Genomic DNA, 18,996 nt, shown 5'->3' on the forward strand with positions numbered 1-18,996 from the left:
TTGTTATGAAACTAAACAATTCATAACAAATTGATTAAACATGTAGTTTAGACCTTTAAAACTGAAATGCATGTGATTCTTGTATTTGTTTAGCAGTTCAGATAATAATACAAATAATCAGTATAAGTCATAGACTACAGTCTTATATAGCGTTTTCGAAGTTGCTTTACAATTTCGTGCATTATTCATTCATACCATACTTAATGGTGGTAAGCTAAGTATATGACCACAGCTGCCCACTGGTGGACTGACGGAAGCGAGACTGACGGAAGCAAGACTGCCAATCTGCGCGATCGGCCCCTCTGAACACGAACCAACCAACTCAACCCAAACATCAATCCCATATCTAATCACAACTATATTATACTATACATTAGTCGTCCTATATCATCACACCCAAATGTTTAATAACACTCTAGATAAGAAGTAGCAACCATTAATGAGGAAAATCTTGTGATTATCCAACGAGAAGATCGTTGGAGCCCCACAGGCACCTCTGAAAACAATATTCAAGGGCATGGCATTAAAAAAGTGCCGTCTGGCAGGAGGTTGTCTTCCCTGGTTCTGAAAACCAAACGGGCCATGTCTTCTTTTGTGCCTGTATCTATCAGACTCTTAAATGGACATTAGAGAACAGCATGACATGGGCTTCCAAGTGTTTTTAACTTGACTAACCAATGTATTCCTTAATTTGTATCATTATTTTATTCTACTTTTCTATCTTTTTGCTTGTATAGTTGGTATGCATGTGTGAGTGTACCAGACCACAAATGAAGTTCCCTCACGGGAAAAATAAAGTTCTTTGAATTGAATTGAATTGAATCCAGTTTTTAGTTCTAGTTTAAAAAAATGCTAAAGGCCTTTCTACGTCAATGCACTGTTTGGACACATCCGTCAATAAATTATACAAAACATAACTTTATAAAAGTTAAATTAAAAAAATAATAAAAAATATCACAAAAAGGAGCAGTGACCTGCCAGTATGGGCTGGAGCTGGGGACCCATCTCCATGATGTGGAGCCAGGCTGGTGGTCACATACACCTGGCAGGAGGATTCACCTATTGCACATGTTTTTACCACTAACCTACGCTGACACGGCACAGAAATACAAATGAGCTCTTGAGAATGCAAAATCACAATATGGCCGCCAATGGATTACGAAGGCAAAGTACTATCAAGAGTTTATAATACATTTGTGGTACCACCGAACAGAGTAAGTAACATAAGTTATATAAACACAGCAGTGGTAGTAAAGTATGCTATATGAATACATTTCAATAACACCTGCAAATGAACCTGCCTTGGCTTTACATACATGTGTGTCTTGAGCTGAATGACAGTGTATTCAAACGATGACAAGGCTAAATTAAACTGGATACCGATGCTCTCATTAGTGAGGACAGATGCCTCCTGTTCACGTGTCTCTTTGTGAGTGGATCTCGATCATGTCAACAGCGCCGTAATGGAGCAATTTCGCACTGAGGCCAATGGCAGATGAGAGGCGCTTTGGAGTTCACTGGGGAACAGGCCGCAGCAAGTATCTGCCTGCACACTCGGTACACACAAAGATTGCTTCAAACGTGTGTAAATCCGTGCAAAGTGACAATGTTTGTGGCTCAGTTATACAAAGACATGATTTGTGAAGCCAGGTGGATTAAAGCAGTAACATGAAATGAATAGCTTGTAGGTTTATATCGCATTACATAATAAACTTGCATTACAATATGCAAGTTTATCATTAACAAATCAAAAGCACTTTTTTGTTTACTTTAGTTTCAAGTTTAGAAGACGGGCATTATGATTTAGTATTTTCTTTTCTTTTCTCTTTTGCATTGTCCAGGAAGGCCCTCATGTACAAACAACAAGTAAAGTAATAGTAAAGTTGTGCAAATGTTACATACAGTTACTAGTTCTTACATGGAGCACCTTATAGGAGGGTGCTATAGATTTTTTTAATACAGTGGAGTCAGTGTTATTTGCAGGGAGCTAACACAGAGCACAGGGACACTCTGTCTAAGTTTGACCTGCAGTGCACTCAAGGAGCCCCATCAAAGAAGGGCTGATGACTGAGGAATCTAGGTCAGAAAAAATGGCCTGCTGCATGTTTTGCAGGTGTGCGGCGGGGAAAATTAGCAAATATTGATTTAGCCATTGGCAGGCCAATTAACTATCCAAGAAATATGCACTTTTCTCTTGTATGAGCTGGTGAAGTCATTGTGCGAGTAATAAAATGGCATCTACTATGGTAGTTTGAAATTAAACTTGCCAATAAAATACCAAGTTAGTTCATTTGTTCAGTTGTGGTTCTGACAATGTTGTATGTTGAGTCTTTTGGTCTTTGATGGCCTGATAAGATGTCCTCTTTGGAAGGTTACATCTGAAGAATTTGGCAGATTGAGGCGCGTGTGGGCGCCTTCACAATGAAGTCTCAGTATCCACTTTGCAGGGCTAAATGTCCGCCCCATTGTACAAGCTAAACCTCTTACATCACCATCTCAATGCCTATCCTTTCATAGTCTCTGACCCTGGGTATCAGTGGGTTAAAATGTAGACTTGAAAATGTTAATTTCCTGCCTTTATCAACTGCTGCAAACCATGGTGAGGTAATGCTGCCACCTGGTGGCTTGTAAATGCATTGCAGTTTCCATCATCAAAAAGGTACAGGTGAAGTTTATAGTTGTGAATAAAAGGCTGAAAATTGTTACCATTGAAATCAATTCAAGTTTATGTCAGGGACCTATCGACTGTCAATGCTGGGAGCACAAATAACGCACCACAGCCCCCAGACGTGATGAAATGGCGCTCGTTCGTACAGGTCATGTTTATGAAATACTTAATATCTTACATAACCTGCCTTTAAGAAATACAGTAGAGATCATGGCTGTGTAACTCAGCTGCAATAACTACGACAACCACAGTGAGAGAAAAGTTACATCTAAATACTTTTTGTTGTTAATTTTCATTATTTATTGATCGATTCATCTGCATTGTATGTTGTTCACGTTGGATTTTCTCCAATTGAATTATAACAAAATTATCACTGAAAACAAATAACATCATGTTGTACCTGCAATGGCCTGCCGTCTTCTGACCCAATCATATTCCTCCATTCCATTAGTGATCGTTGCAGAGTGTCAAACTCTGTCTCCCAGAGCCGCACGTATCCTCCCATGTCCACAGTGAATACTCCTCCAGAGCTCAGAGGTCCCACCAGCACATCGGACTCTGACACTCTGGACACCCAGCTGGTATAAGGAGACACCGACATTGATCTAGAAATAAATCAATAAAAATACATTTGTCAAGATAGAGAGCACTCTTATATTTTAAACTTTAATTGCTTATAAGTAAAATAGTTCTTTTCCCTGGGAATGTTAGCTCTAAGCTGGGTTGTTGCACAGTATAATGGTCAAATTTATTATGTGAGTTTTGATCATAATCTTGACTGGGTATAGTTTTATTTTCTTCTTGTGTGTGTCTATGACTGAAAAAAACAAAACAAAACAAAATAACATATATAAATATAATGTTAATTCTGCTTCTGATTGTTAATAGTTTGGATTCCTGCAGAAAATCGTGTGCAAATATCTTTGTCTCCACTAGAGTGCGGTGCTGTACATCAAGTGCATAATCCATTTACCTCGGCACAGGGATGTATTTGACTTTTTTGGAGTTCAGATCCGTCACCTCCAAATAGGCTGCTGTCATGGGTGGAGTGACGTCTGAGCAATAATAATAATAATGAAAAAAAAAAAAAGACAAATAAGTCCGAGCTAATTTTACACGAAAGGTATAGAATGGATAAAATGGTAACCTTTTGGGTAGACCTCCTTCAGTGGGACCTTGGTGGGGGGCAGTGCACGGACCACTTGGTTGTGGGACAGCAGACTGATGCAGTTGGTCCTTTTGCAGGAGCTGGACCGAAGCCCTCCCCTCAAGAACATGTGAGCCCCACTGTCGCTGCTCTTCACGTTACTCAAGTCAACGGGCCTGTTAAAGCTGTACACCTCATTTGGGGACTAGAAAAGTATTACAAAGCCAACTGTTAATCTCAGAAACACTTACTTTTGTTAATCAGGCAGCACGATAAATGTAAATCTACCATTAAGTCAGGAAATCCCACTATGATGCGAGCGTACGAGCCTGTGTCAGTCAGTATACGATTAGGTGAAACAATCTTCTGGTCCAGTGCTGCGCTGAGATTTTCATTAGGTAGTTGTTCATTTGAAAGCATTTGCGGTGTAGAGCCTTCAGCTACACAAAAAAAAAACACACAAAAGCATGACTTAATCAGGGGTTTTAAATGCTATTATTATTATTTTTACTTCATGGTTTAGCCCTAAGGCATGACGATGTAAATCTAGTGCTCATTATAATAAGCTCTACATAGTGTTCACCTGAGCTGGCTCCATGGCCTGCGCTGACTGGATCCTCACTGATGCTGTGCAGCTGACACACTCCCGAGTCCTCAGCTCCCATCTGCATGGGCTTGGTCAGAAGAAACTTACTGTTTAGATGAAAAATATAGCAGTGAATAGATTATTTGGCCATCACTGTTAAAATGTGGAACTTGAATTAGTATTTTCCTCACTTGTTAGTGTTGCTTTCCAACAGTAGCCAGCGATCCTCCGCCACCAGAAAAACAGACTTGAGGTTAATGGGAAGAGAGATGGAGTGTACGCGGCCCTCCAATACATCTAGCACATCCAGCTGGTTACTTTAAGACAAAGAAAAAGGACAAAAAGGAAGACAAAACATAATAATTAGCAGCAGTTGAAAGGCTGATAACTTAATAGGTCTCATTTCCTACCCATCTTCCTTGTAAAACAGGAGCCAGTTTTTATGGGCAAATTCACAGCACATTTTATGCACTCCCTGCAAATTTCAAATAGAACGAAGCTCAACACACAGAAGAGATACGTTTACTGAGGATTTTAATGATAATGTAATAACAGCGCTAACCTGTTGCTCTTTACTGCCGCTCCACCAGTGAGAGGCTTTGGCAGTGGGCTGCTCACTGTCTGCAGACAAGAGGAACCTTCGCACTGCACCCGTTACCATGTCCAAATGAAGCACTGTGTTACTCTGGAGCAAACAAAAAAGTTAGCAAGCTTAATTCTCGTGGTATTTGTGAGTTTGCAAACACACGAGGATCCATCTTAAATTGCTCCCACCTTCACTGTTCGGCAAAAAATATACTATTTAACAACGCCGCAATCACAAAAAAACATGAGGTGCTGCAAAACATAACACAAATACATAACTTTTTTTCCAAACTAAACATTGAATGGATTTGCAGTGTTGAAATGCTGCTCCAAACGTGCGACCTCAACCCGAACGATTCCAGCCAGGGCCGTCCCAGATTGATGTCAGTGCAAATGTTATTGGTACTGTAATATCAATCTTGCTCTTGCCAGGTTAGTTCTTTGTGCACTGTTTAATTATCTATTTGAGTAAGGTACAGGTACAGTATATCAAGAGAGTTACGAAGAACTCTAGAGACCACAGACAGGGAGCCCATTAGGTATTAAAGAAGCGCTTTAGGTGACTTGTGTCATGTGAAAAGCACTACACAAATAAACTTCCATTCCATTCCAATTAGCGTAATTTTATTGGACTAAAAAGTGTTGTTTTAACAGACACACATAATGATAATTTGTTAAGTACGCAGCACCAAAAGAACCAAAGGCCATTATGACGCACTAAGCTTCATCCCTGAATGTATTTTATGAGAAAGAGCCACAGGGGAGCTAGCCTCAGCCCTGACTGCCCTCCTTTGCGCTAATGGTTTCCTTATGGCCTCTCATTCCTGACATGCACACACTACTGGCTGTATACCACTTAAACTATTCAGAGAAGGCAAACCCCATTTCCTGATGCTAAACATAAACTATCATCGGCGCGGGGCAGCACATGTGCCAGAGCACGTGTCTGCTGCATGGGGACTGTTGTGTTAACTTCAGCGTGCTGTTTGGAAAAGTTCATCCTATTTACTTTAGTGAACAACCCAATAGTGTAGATTTATGTCCACATTCCTTCATTGAGAAAACTAATTACAGCCGTCTATAAAAGCAGTGGCCTTGTATTCTGTGATTACCCTGGAAGGCCAATGAACTGTGCATGAACTTGTGTAGTCTGGACCTCTTCATTCTGAGGCCGACGTAACATGATCCATCACAAAGGTATTTTTAGAAAGCCCCCTCTTGCCTGATATGCACCAGCTGCACAACAGTATTGGTTGGACAAATAGTGAACATTCATTGTTCTTGTCTTACACTTCGCTGTCACAACCTCAAAGTCAAACGGGTTAAAAGGGATTACACTGGAGGCAAGCAACTGCTAACTACCAAAGACCTGTCAGTGTTACACAGTCGGAGGAAACATTCAATATTATCAATAAGAAACGGAAATAGACAGATGAAACGCTATTTACATAATAACATAACATCATGATAGATTATCAGTCATCCAGGAATATAATTCAATATGAAAACGAACGATTTAAAAGAATCTCCAATGCTTCACTCCTCCAAGGACTTTCCTCATTCCCCTAGATGAGGAGTGAAACGTAGAGGTTCATGTTTAAATGACACCTACTTGTTCTTCGTGCAGCACCACTTGTCCATCCAGCGGGCTGCCCAGAGGAGCCACAGTGACAAAGGGCTGCCAGACCCCACTGATGGTCTTGGGAAAGACATCATAGAGCTCCATGCAGTGGATTGTATCTCCTTGCTGTTTCATTGAGTACAGCGACACTGGGTTACAGGTGGCCACATACAGCACATCTGGAATGGAAAGTTAGACAGCCATGTTTGAACTCATTACACTGGTATTACAGTTCCCAACATTTCTGGGACCCCACTGTAAAAGATAATTAATAATATACACAATATCAAGCATTAAAAAAAAAATCTGGTTCAGTAATGCGTGTTTACTTTATTAAAGACCTCAATTGACAAATCTATGCTGTTATAAAAACACTCTCAGTATTTTTTCACCGTGGCGGTCCCGAACCCCACTTTGGGAACCACTGTATTATAACAATGAATGATGCTGTTGGAACAGTACATTACACAGCTTCGATATTGTGTGTTTACCATCTTTGGAAGTGACATCGCAAATAATGTTGACTTCATTCATGGGAAGTTGCCAATGGGCTTTTTCTTCTGTAAAACTCAAAGCGCGGCTCTCTTGCCTGTGGCACGGATAGCCTTGGACACGCAAAAACACAGGGCCCTGAAAACACACAGAATTGACATTGAGCTATGGCTGGTTCAGACTACAAACAGAATTCAGCAGCACTAACCTTTCCTTCACCGGTTTTATATTTCTCATGGTACTCTATCAAACACAATTACTCTAAACACTCTTCTGATATAGTTTTACTACAATACCTTGATGTCAATTGGACGAGTCTCAGTTGGACAGAGCATTTTGCGGCGAGTGTTGAGTCCCTGGCTGATAGTCCAGTATCCTGTCATCTTTACCTCAGGAAGAGGCAACCTACAAATAAGTAGTAAGGATTTTTAGAAATGGCTAATTTCAATCTTTATATACCTTTTGTCATGGTATCTGAGTAAACCCTTACTAATATTCTGAGCTGTTGTGCAAAGTCAACACAGCAGTTTGATTGAGACACAAATTTCAATTATAAGTAATAGTAACCCTTATGTGTACCATATTTTAGGATACAAATAATCCAGTTTGCATTTGGTCCATTTCAGTCTGTTGCGCCTCAAAGGTTAAGTGGATTTCCCATGAATCATTGCTGAATTGTAGCTACAGCATTATGGGCTACAGGTGTGGTAACTTGCAAATACACAAACCAAAGAAACGGGACATGAATAAGGAGTTTTCAGGGTGGTCAGGCGTGCAAGCATAAATATTTCTATGAAAGTATACACAAAAGACACTTAAGTAAAACAGTTTTTTTTCCTGTGTCTAAAAATGGACCTCGGTGAGCTGAAATTTTTGCTTTTATGTGCTAAAGATGTGGTGGCTAAATTATGTGGTTAAGCAAAGCCTTTTAAACAGTTCAAGATGAGACCCAGAAAACATGGATATTATGAAAGGAAAATACTTGTTTCTCACTCCCCGAGTTACTGTGGGAGGGAAATGGATGTATGAAACTGCTAAAAATAAAACCACAGGAGACAGAAGAAACAAATATTTTCCTTTATTAAAACAAATCTGTACAAAGTGCCATGATTTACTACATATTGTTTCAAAATAAAAAGGCTAAAGATGAGGTAATGTATGAGTCACCTTCATAATGTGATCAAACAGTGAGGTATTTCATGTGTTAATGTACTTGTTTAGCCACCACAGAATACAGACAATGCTATTAAATTATAAAAATGTGTTTTAAGGGAATATTTTCAATCAATTCTCTATTTATAATGTAATGATTATAGCTCTGAGCAAATTTAAATGAGCAAGTTATATAAGAGAGGCATGACTGGTAACTGAAAAATGGTTGATTCAGTCAAAATATGTATTCAGTGAAAGAGTCCTATGTCACCATGTCTTTGCATATGACGTTGTTACGTGACATAAGCGTGTGCTGTCATGCCGTGTGCCATTGTGTCCCTGTCTGATGCCTTACTCCTTGGCCAGTTGGACCGAGCTGGGCTTGGCTCCGATGGGAATCCCGTGTTTATGCAGCGCCTCAATCAGAACCTCCCTTGTGTCTTTGTTGTAGGAGTCAAAGTCAAAGACGTTTCGCACCACATTGGCCAAACCCTCCTCTGGAAATTTCTGATGAAAAACAAAGACGCAATTAAAAATAAATGGAAAATCTGAAGGAGACAAAGGAGAATGTCAGTATCGGGACAGCAAAATTGAGAATGTACTGTATAAAACAAGGAACATGCTTCTTTTCTTTTGATTAAACATATATTGAGTCCTAGTCCTAGTGATTGATTGAAACAAATTCATAATATAATTTCTCTTTCTTGTTTCATTTGTATCTTTGTGGGTTTGTAGGTTTATTTATGAACCAATCTTTGCTATTCTATAGACAACATTGTGCATAAGAATATGAGCTTATATCTTTATTCAAGTGTGGATACAGTTGGCATTTATCTTAATCTATCTATCTATCTGTAATTGCAGTTCAAGAGCTTTATTTTTCCAGTCTATTTACACTTTTAGGGTCCTATGAGGGGCCTGAAAAATCAATACAAAGTCATCCCAAAGCTTGGCTTCCACACATATGTGCAGCTTGCTGTATTGATCTGGGTCTCCACCCAAATAGCCGCAATCATGACCAAATGTGTAACAACAATTGGGATCTACATTAGCAATTTAGACCTGTGAAGACCAGGGCATCTTTCCCACTCTCCTGCGTGTCAATAGCAGCAGTGATTGAAGACAGAACAGTGCGGCCAATGGGGAAATCAGACCGAGTCCTTGTGCACTGAATTATTGATCAGCAGCGAAACAAGCCCAAACCTCTATTTTCCTCTTCCCTGTGGTCTGACGGTCTCGTTTTAGCAATTATTTACCCCAATCTGTCACAGGCACCACAACATTCATAACAGCACTCAGTTGTCAATTGCTTTCATAGAAGTTTAAGCCTCAAGAGTCAATTTAAAGTGTGAAGATGAAGCTTGTACAGAACAAAAAATAGTCTATACTGTGAGTGTTTGCCATTAGGGGTGTGATATGCCATCCACAACATTCTACATGCCATGTCAAAGCCACAGTAATGCTACCCCTAAATGTAAATTGCTATTGTTAGGCAATGGAGAGTCACTGTCAGCTCAAATTAGGATATCAACAATTTAAACGCTGAAAAAAGCTGCAGTAATAACTTGTCGTCAGTCATTTTAAAGGATTCAAGTAGCTTTTTTTTTAAAAACATCTGTTATTCAGTTGATCCTTTAGAGCAAACGCTGAGGCCTCTTCAACATTATTTTCCATGAATTGAAGAAATAGTAATAAATAGTCTTACCTGCAGATGCTTCACAATGTTCACAACTTCACGAGTGGAGTAGGGGTATGAGATGGTGCCCTGGTCAGCCATAGACCGCAGCTCTCCAAAGGCTGCCACCAACCTCTGCAGAGTGGAGTCAGGCACGTCCGGACCGTATTGCTTCAGCATCGCCAGCTCTGCCTGCGGCTTTGGATTGTCCACCGCATGGCAGCTGAAGATATCACCTGTTCGGAAAATGAAACGGGGCAATTTCACTACAAATCTTGAGTTCCAGTAAAATGGCATTGGTGATCCAGATACAAGAAAAGTTGAGGCAGAATTGATTTATAAAAGAAGTAGAGAAGTAAAGAATAAAGGTAAGTCTTGTTTTGGGACAATTTGATGAAAGTGAAAAAAGTCTCTTATTAGCAACACAATAAAGGAACACTTTTGAAACTGTTCTTTTATATGAAGTTTAAAGCAGAACTAAGTAACTTATGCCCCTAGAGGCCATAAGTGCCACTGCAGGTGTTGTCGCATGTTGCGTTTGTTTTTACTCAATTGTCTGTGAGAGTAAATACTACACTGACAGAAAAGGCAAAGGGAGAGAGGAATATTGTACAATGTGCCAAAACCCAATTACACAGTTAGCTTTGCCCGTTAGCCTGTTAGTTTCTTCTTTGGGATTGTATTAGTGCGTATTGCGCCTCAGACCCGGTGCAGGGAAAGTTGCAAGGGTGGTTTTCGGGCCAGAGACACCAGGGGGAGATGAAACCACACTTGTAGCTTTCTCTGCTCCGACCCGGAGCAAAAATACACACTAATGGAATCACGAAGAAGAAGCGAACAGGCTAACGGGAAAAGCTAACGCCACTTAAATAGCATTAACACCCAAGTATGAGTGAAAAAAAAATATCTCCAATATATCTCCATTGAGTAATTGGATGTACAATATCCCTCTCTCTCTGTCTTTTCTGTCAGAGTAGTATTTACTCTCACTGACAATTAATGAGTAAAAATTGCAACCTGCTACGACACCTGCAGTGGTGCTTATGGCCTCTAGGGGCATGAGTTACTTAGTTCTGCTTAAAGCTGTTTTGAATGAAATACTTTGAATCAATTGTGTAAAATATTTGTCAAATATAGTTCTTGTCTAAATAATATTACACATAAAATCAGAGTAAAGAATACTAAGTTAAAGACTTAATGCATGGTACCTAGCGCTCCAAAGAAGTCATTGCCCAGGAAGGGGAAGCCAGGTCTGTTGGCAAGGACAACCATCCTGAAGTCCGGGTGCATAAATATGGTGTTTGGTCTGTTCGTTGATTCTCGTGGATCTAAAAATCAGAAAGAAAACTGAATTTATTAACAGACAGAATTCATACCTAGGGTGTGTGTGCCCCTGGAAGGGTTAGAAACTGTCATTACCAGAAACTATTCTTCGTCCATCCGCGAGAATCATCTCTCCGCTCTCCACTAGCGTCTTCAGGATACAGGTGACATTCGTGGGCGCTTTGTCTGCCTCATCGATAACCAGTATGTGCCCCATCTTTACTGCTTTTACCTGTGTCAATGAAAAGCATCACAGTCTTGTATGCTTCTTATGCAAATAATGTTGCAATAAAATACTTTTGTAACTGACCAGAGGTGAATCTTCATAGATAATAATGCCATCTCGGACAGAAGGCTGGAGCGTCAGAGTTTGGACAGTTGTATCCCTTAAACCATCACAAAATATAAACAAGATTCAAACCCAAAATCAATCCCAAATAATTGTACATAGTTCCAAATATATTTTTTGCACAAATTCTTGGATCCACTAGAGCTTGACCCAGGGGCTGTCCTAGTTTCCTTTCTGGTTAGCTGCCTGCGTCGAGTGCATTTCTGAGCCAAATCTCTGTAGATTTTCAGTCATAAGCTCCCAAAAGCCGCATGCACAGATCTTCTCGTCTCTGCCCTGTACTAATATTAGCTACTGGTGTATTAGCGATCTAGGCCAAATCCACTTTTAGCTCATGTGACTTTCACAGGACTTTGACAAACTACAACACAGACCAAAGGCACATGTAATTTAAGGTGTATTTTACTGTTCTTCTCTGAAACCCACATGTACCGATAACGCATGATGATTCATAAAGATGGGCCATAATAATACTGCTCGTCAGTGTATATCACACTTGTTGAGAGTAGGCCGAATATCTGAGGCAACAAGTAAGAATTATGAAAACCGTGGGGAGCTCATAATACAGTGTTATAGCACCATCAGGTCAAAGGAGGTTCACAGGCACCATATTGTTATACCTAATCAATGAATTTCCCAAGCTTATCAATGCAGCTTGGTACAAGCTAAGGGATAAAAAATAAATCAATTGTATTTGTTGCAGACCCACAAAGTGTTTACTTCTTGTTAGAGCTCAAATAAACATAAGGCCAATCACTACCATTCACTGATTAAAACAACACCACACATTGTTTTAAGGGTAAAACATGATTCTGTGTATAAAAGACACAATATAATAGTCAGAAAATGGCACTTTACCTGTGAAGCTGTAGGTATTCTCTAGGCCTATTCAATAGATGCAAAAAGCGGTCTACTATTTTATTCTTGCCAACACCCTGTCGAGAGAAATAGAGATGCATCTTAGCAGGATAAATGTACCAAAAAAAGTGCTACAGATTGTGAAACAGATGCAATAGTGTTGAGTCCATATGGGGGAAGGGAGCAGTGCGAGTGGCTTGGTTTTGACGGTGCCATGTTGTGACAAGGGCTGTTCTCTCGGACTCCTACGGACATCGCCTCAGTGTCTCTCGCCCAGTCTGTGAGATTGGCTACGACAACTCTGTCAACCATGCACAATCATACTTTTGCAAATTGATTTTTTTTTACTCTTTACCACAGATAAAACAATGAGAGTCTACGAAAAAAGAAAAGACCATATGATTGCTTTAGCCAAATCACATTCCTATCCTTTTGGTACATGGCTGTTTTGAATAAGGACATGGGATATCCCCAAGGAAGTGCTCCAAGCTTCTTGAAGCATGTATCACATTTTGAGTAAGGAAGGTCAAAGGAGGTGCATCAGAATAATGCATTGAATGAAGGAATAAAGCATACTTCACCTAAACAAGGAGGTCTATATTTAATGGATGTTACGCTTGAGAGGTAATATTCAGCAGGTTTTCTTTTAGTTTCTACATATCTGACTGTAAACATGACTCACCTGGTTGCCCACTAAGAGAAGGTGCTCCCCTAAAAGAAAGTCTTTCAGCATGTCCTCCATCACCTTCATATGCTGTAAAAACACATACAAAACAGAAGAACATGAGGATTGCATGCACAGGGTTTGGTACATGTTGCTCATCATTTCAAAAGCACATTTGTGAAGCAGAACTATAGTGTTTTTAATCTTCATTTCAATGTGCCAAGCCTTCAGCCTGTGCATTAACCATGAAGACAAAAAACAGGTCAGACCTAAAGTAGGCCACTCTTATTTCAGCTGTAGAGGCGGACAGTGAGAAAAGGGCAGAATGAGGACAGGTCTTCAAATCTAGGTTGCATGGCATCACAGAGCCAAAGAAATCTGGCCTAAGGTGAATCTTGATCATTTCATTACTTTATCTTAGACTTAAACTTTGTTGTCACGCATGCATTGTATTTTTGTAATGCAGTTCAAATCAGCATGCACACAATAGAATCAAATGCATTATACAATAGAAAGTATTATCATTTACTTTAAGTACAGAGCTATATAATAATGGCTTGAGAAAAGAGACAGGAGGTCATCTTCATGTAAAATAATCAATGAGTAGCAAGCCTTTTCCAAATTTGGTCAAACACGGTATAGCTCCAGTAGGATTCTGTCAGACAAATGCCAAATAACACATTACCTGCGGATTATCATAGAAAAGCACATCTGGAACTTTCAACTTCATGTCAGGGCAGTAAACTGGAGCGGACACACCACCAATTGTCAAAACACCATCTTTGACCATACCTAAAACACACAGGAGTGTGAAAGCATCATATACATAAACATAGTTCATGATTTACAAGATGGGAGTAAACTTACAGCGGTAATTGTTAGAGTCTTCATTGGGGTCTGATTTATTTTCAATAGAGGAGTTGTCAAGACTTTTTTGCAAGGAGGCACGTGCAAGACTGGGTAAAAACCTTGAGTACATGTAAAAATGTTACTATGAGTAGAAGACAAAAATAAGCCTACATTTAAATATAAAAAGAGTAAAAGTAACTAAACCAAATAGAAACTTAATGTGACCTAAAAACCTATGACTAATACAAACAATTCTGCAGAAGGAATTCAAGACCCCTCGTGTACCTGGAGAGGCAGGCCTTGTTGACTGCATGAGCAATCCTCTCCTCGGGATATTGAGAGAGACGACGGCAGATCCTCAGCAGCTGTCGAGTAGAGAGAGAAGAGGCCAGAGACTGCGCCTGTGGACAAATACCAGGCATAAATTAATTAGACAGACTCAACATGCAGAAACAAATTGCTCAGCGCTGACATATTCACGCACTCACCGTTGGGTCACGTGTGCTGCGGAGGCTGTGAGTGAGATGTAGGAGCTGCTCCACGGCCTCCTTTGATACATTGGGTGCCTGGAAAAAGGAGTAAGAAAAAGCATAGATTAACATTTGTCTATCTTACACTCTTCTGCACCACCAGAGGAGAACATGCAAACTCCACACAGAAAGCCCCATCCGGGTATTGAACCCAGGACCTTCTTCTTGCCGTGAAGCACGAGCGCTAACCCCTGCACCACTGTGCCGGTGCTGTCAGTATTTTTATGCGTCTGTATCAACCCCTTTGGTTTTTCAACAGATAACATTTAAATGCCAAGATTGATCAACATTTAAATGCCAAGATTGATCAACTTAATTGAATTTAGCGGTGTGTTATCAACCAAGGAAAAATAATATATTGAAATGCAGTTTGGCCCAGTGTGTACTCTGTGTATTATGTTCTTACCAGCCCCTCTACGAGCTCCATCTCTTCTGCCTTGCTCATCGGGGTGACAGTGTGGTAGAGGAACATTGTAAGCAGTTCTGGACCCAACCACTGCTGACCTTTGCTGTTGCTACCACTGGTGCCAACCACCGGGGGCTCTGCTAGGGCCAGCACTCGGAAAGACGGATGTATGGAGAAGATCGACCTGGGAATAAAATGTGTATGCACACAGGAGTTGATCCGAGAGGGAGATTTAGACACCAAATCTGGTACATGTAAATCAGTGTGAAGTGCAGGTGCCTGTGGTGTCTGTGGTGCGTGTGTCCTAACGAATACATGTCAGGCATTCGAGCGTGTCTTCTGACAGCTGGCTGTGTAATCTTGTGATTCGAAAGGACAGAGAAGTCCGTTTCTATCACTCCACAGAGACATCCACATGCGCCAGGATATATTTACTCTAATGTGGGCAGCACAAGCTAATTTTACAGCAAGTGTCCCATAATTTGTAGTTTCACGAAACATCACTGATCAGGCCAAGGTCTGCACTATAAACCGCATTATCAAATTATTATTGCAATATACAGTATGTGTGATCAACATCGCAACATGCCACAATATATCACAGAATCACTGAAGTCTTCTGTCTGACTTAGATTTACACATAGCTTGCTAACAAAGCCTAAAAGAAAAAGACTCCACCAAAAACACACCCACCTGAGCCACAGACTAACGGAAGAGGAAGTAGGTTTATTTCAGCCCAGACACCCCCACCACAAACATCCTTCCTGCCGACTAAGGTGGTTTTCACACACACATGTGCTTGTAAACATACAAACACACACTCTACTATCTACACACTGGACAACAAGGCATTTTAGGGCATCCATAACCAGAATGAAAGACACATTATTTCATATAAATTAATTATTTGACCATTGTCCATGGGGGCATTAAATCCCTATGGAGTTGTGAAATATGAAACAATTGCACCCTCATAAATATGATAGAAATCTTTTTTTGCCACTAAATTTTATTTTGCCAAGCTGCCAAATTCTTGTTGAACTGTATGCCTCTAGTCAACAAATTGTGTCTAAATGTGTGTTTGTGTATACCTTTCTTGCAGTTGTTGGTCAGTAAGCTGCAGTTCTTCTTTTAACACTGCATATCTATCCCATCTAAGCAGCCTGGTTCCATCATACAGGTCCAACTCCCGGTCATGTAGTAACCTTGAAGAAAGCACAGTGAGAATTAAAAGACCGCTGCATAAGTAACTCAGTAAACAGAATGTACAGTCAGGTACACAAGTAGGCTATATGAACAAAATTGATATACCTTGATAAAACAGCCAGAGTTCCTAAATTAACCCGGTGGATCCCATCGAGCAGCAGTAGCTTGCCCTCCATGGCAGCAGTGACAAGAGGAGACGGCCTCCATGCTGTGTCTCCATTGGGAAGAGTGAACCTCTGCTGGAGTAGGTCCCTTGCAGTCATATCCTAGCGAGAGGTGAGGAAAGATTAAGTTTACAGACACAATGAACAATACAACTTCACAAAATTATAGCTCTGGTCTTTAGAAAAGCAAAGCAAAAACAGGAAGACTAGAGGCAAGAGACATCCACGTCAAACCCAAAACTGGGTTTTTGAGAGTTGACAAAGTGAGCTACTGTGGATTCTACATTCCCTGCAGTGCAAGTCGCCCCCTAACCTCGGCGGTCTAAAAATAACTTGAGAATGATGCATAAATACATATGGCTTATGCACACTAGCTTCCTCTGCGATCACAAATGACTGCATTCCTCACAATCGCACACAACACTACAATCACATTGGAGCTTTCCTTTTTTCATGTTCATCGTGTCAATGTGACTGTGTAATTGTTCTTTTTTGTATTTTTGTTGGTGGTGTTATATTGTGTCCCTCTGTCTCTATGGACCTCTATGGAATTGAATGCAGTTTGGGCAAAGGAAAAAGGGAGTGGCCAGTTCGTAAATATTTTCTCTACAAAAACATGCATTGTACAGAACAAATGTTTCTTAAAATCTAAAACAACCAAAACATAACAAAAAAAATAGAAATACTAAAAAAAGAAGACCCTTAATTTACATGTGGCATAAAATACACTTCATAAAACTGTTACAGCAGCTTGGTAATAGGATGTTACTTAAAAGTAATAACAAGGCGTTTATGGTAATTACATATTTCAATTATACACCTAACCCTGATCATAATCCAGTATAAAGATTCTAAATCACCAGGATATGTATTTTCTGGGTCATAATATGGAATATTGGCTGAAGAACACATTGTCCCTTGTTATGGTTTGTTACCCTTTGTTTCCCTGCTATTTAAACTATGTTTTCACCACATTCTAAACAAAAGTGTGACCAAAAGAATACAAATCTGCAAAATAATCTGACAAGAAAGCAGCTTTTATAAAAAATAGATGCTGGCACTGGCTATTCACAAAGTTGGCCCAAACATGAGCAGATGGTCAGAGGCATCACATCATGAATATTAAATGTGCCTGTGGCCTCCGGTAAAACAAACTGCTTTTTTTTTTCCCGTGGATGCACCACTTTTCACGTTTATTATCAATTTTAGATTAAAAAAAAAAGAAAGTAAGAAAAAAACAGTTAACCGTTTTTTTTTTTAATTACCTGGTAAAGCATGACTGGCTCAATACTGTATCCCAGTATTTCTGCGAACTCTCTGGCGATTGCCGACTTGCCACAACCCTGAAAGAATCAGCGATCGTGACACACTGTACAAAATGACAGGCCAAAAACTGGATGTGATTGGGCAAGAACCTTAGCTCCGATGAGACAAATATCCTTGACCATGTGCGACTGCATCATCTCTGCGATCAGCTGGGACTGGCTGGGTGTGCTGATGAAGAATGGACTGCTGTTGAGCAGACGCGGTTCATTGGTGCCTGAATGTACCTGCAAAGTCAAAGAAGACATGCACAAGTCTAGATACACATTATAAAGACCAATGTACTTGTTCTTAAGAGAAAGGCATTACAAACCATGTTCTCTGGAATTGTGAGTCGCAATAGGTTGATGGTTAAATGTGTGGGAAAAAGAATTAGATAAAACACACTAGTCTAATTCTTTTTGCCTATTTTTATAAACTGACCAAGTCTAAGATCAAAGCTAAAACAATAGAGGTATATCACTAATTGAGTCACTTTCCTCGTTTGGTTAGGTGTGGATCTCTAGTATTAGAACAACGGCTTATCTTTCAAACCCACACCATGACTCATTCACACAAAGAAACACAAGAGCAAGCTGTGAAAGGCATTCAGTGCGGAGACATTTGCCAGCATCCCACAGTGATAAGCTAATAATATAATGTTCTGTTTGTTGGTGTGTGGCCTACCATGAGAGTACAGGGAACCACTCTGACTAATGCATTATTCAGGCGAAAGACAACAAAGGTTTTCTGTACCTGGAATGCAACTTCTTTTCCAGCAACATCCAAAGTTACGTTTGCATGGCCCTTAGTATCTTTGACAGCTGATACATTCAAAACAGAGGAAGGCACTTGCTGTCGACGACTATCCAGAAGCTCAAATCTCTAAGAAAGAAAAGCATCCAATTTGGTATCAACAAAAAAACATAGTTATATCTTGAAAAAATTGTCTTTTTTTGGTCTTACACTAAGGACATTCTCCACAGCGGTGCATCCTTCCTTGCCCAAGATGCTTTTGTAAGGATAAAGTCTTTGCACGAGCTGCTGTGATGACAACGTTGGAAACACGTTCTAAGAAAAAGACACCTGTTAAACAGGAAGCTACAACATGGTAGAAGTAAACATATTTTGTAGCTTTGGGCTTCATACAAGCACTTGAAGGGCTGAAGGCAGGTTATCCACTGGAAAGTCGGGGAGACCCAGGCCTGCGGATTCCTGGGAGCAAAGTGTAGTGGCTAATGAGAGCAACTGGGACACTCTGAAAAAACAAGAAAAAGGTTGAAAAAAAGGTTGAAACAGGCGAGAAGAATAAAGAAGTCTGTCAATCGTCAACTCAGAAATTACCTTTCTGCACCAATGTTTGGCCCAGCTGTGTACAACAACTCCAACTGATCCTAAACATTTAAGAAAACAATATTA

At 40.1% G+C, this 18,996-nt stretch overlaps 1 protein-coding gene across 1 annotated transcript in view; it reads right to left on the reverse strand.

Annotated features, from left to right (window-relative positions):
- The window catches only part of vwa8 (von Willebrand factor A domain containing 8), a 37,328-nt gene that overhangs the window by 11,238 nt on the left and 7,094 nt on the right, over positions 1-18,996 (reverse strand). The window contains exons 7-37 of the mRNA XM_079562420.1: positions 18,922-18,971; positions 18,727-18,835; positions 18,544-18,648; positions 18,334-18,462; positions 17,691-17,825; positions 17,541-17,618; positions 16,217-16,377; positions 15,997-16,110; positions 14,906-15,089; positions 14,458-14,535; positions 14,255-14,370; positions 13,988-14,088; positions 13,806-13,912; positions 13,139-13,210; positions 12,457-12,533; positions 11,560-11,635; positions 11,346-11,481; positions 11,135-11,254; positions 9,957-10,162; positions 8,607-8,758; positions 7,396-7,504; positions 7,099-7,237; positions 6,599-6,786; positions 4,964-5,086; positions 4,812-4,876; positions 4,593-4,718; positions 4,399-4,508; positions 4,104-4,255; positions 3,816-4,020; positions 3,642-3,723; positions 3,069-3,273 (exon numbers count right to left, since the gene is read on the reverse strand). Of these exons, the coding sequence (XP_079418546.1) occupies positions 3,069-3,273; positions 3,642-3,723; positions 3,816-4,020; positions 4,104-4,255; positions 4,399-4,508; positions 4,593-4,718; positions 4,812-4,876; positions 4,964-5,086; positions 6,599-6,786; positions 7,099-7,237; positions 7,396-7,504; positions 8,607-8,758; positions 9,957-10,162; positions 11,135-11,254; positions 11,346-11,481; positions 11,560-11,635; positions 12,457-12,533; positions 13,139-13,210; positions 13,806-13,912; positions 13,988-14,088; positions 14,255-14,370; positions 14,458-14,535; positions 14,906-15,089; positions 15,997-16,110; positions 16,217-16,377; positions 17,541-17,618; positions 17,691-17,825; positions 18,334-18,462; positions 18,544-18,648; positions 18,727-18,835; positions 18,922-18,971 (3,810 nt within the window). The remainder of the gene's footprint in view (positions 1-3,068; positions 3,274-3,641; positions 3,724-3,815; positions 4,021-4,103; positions 4,256-4,398; positions 4,509-4,592; positions 4,719-4,811; positions 4,877-4,963; positions 5,087-6,598; positions 6,787-7,098; positions 7,238-7,395; positions 7,505-8,606; positions 8,759-9,956; positions 10,163-11,134; positions 11,255-11,345; positions 11,482-11,559; positions 11,636-12,456; positions 12,534-13,138; positions 13,211-13,805; positions 13,913-13,987; positions 14,089-14,254; positions 14,371-14,457; positions 14,536-14,905; positions 15,090-15,996; positions 16,111-16,216; positions 16,378-17,540; positions 17,619-17,690; positions 17,826-18,333; positions 18,463-18,543; positions 18,649-18,726; positions 18,836-18,921; positions 18,972-18,996) is intronic.

This window comes from Gobius niger (assembly GCF_951799975.1).
Source record: "Gobius niger genome assembly, chromosome: 9".
NCBI classification, from domain to species: domain Eukaryota; kingdom Metazoa; phylum Chordata; class Actinopteri; order Gobiiformes; family Gobiidae; genus Gobius; species Gobius niger.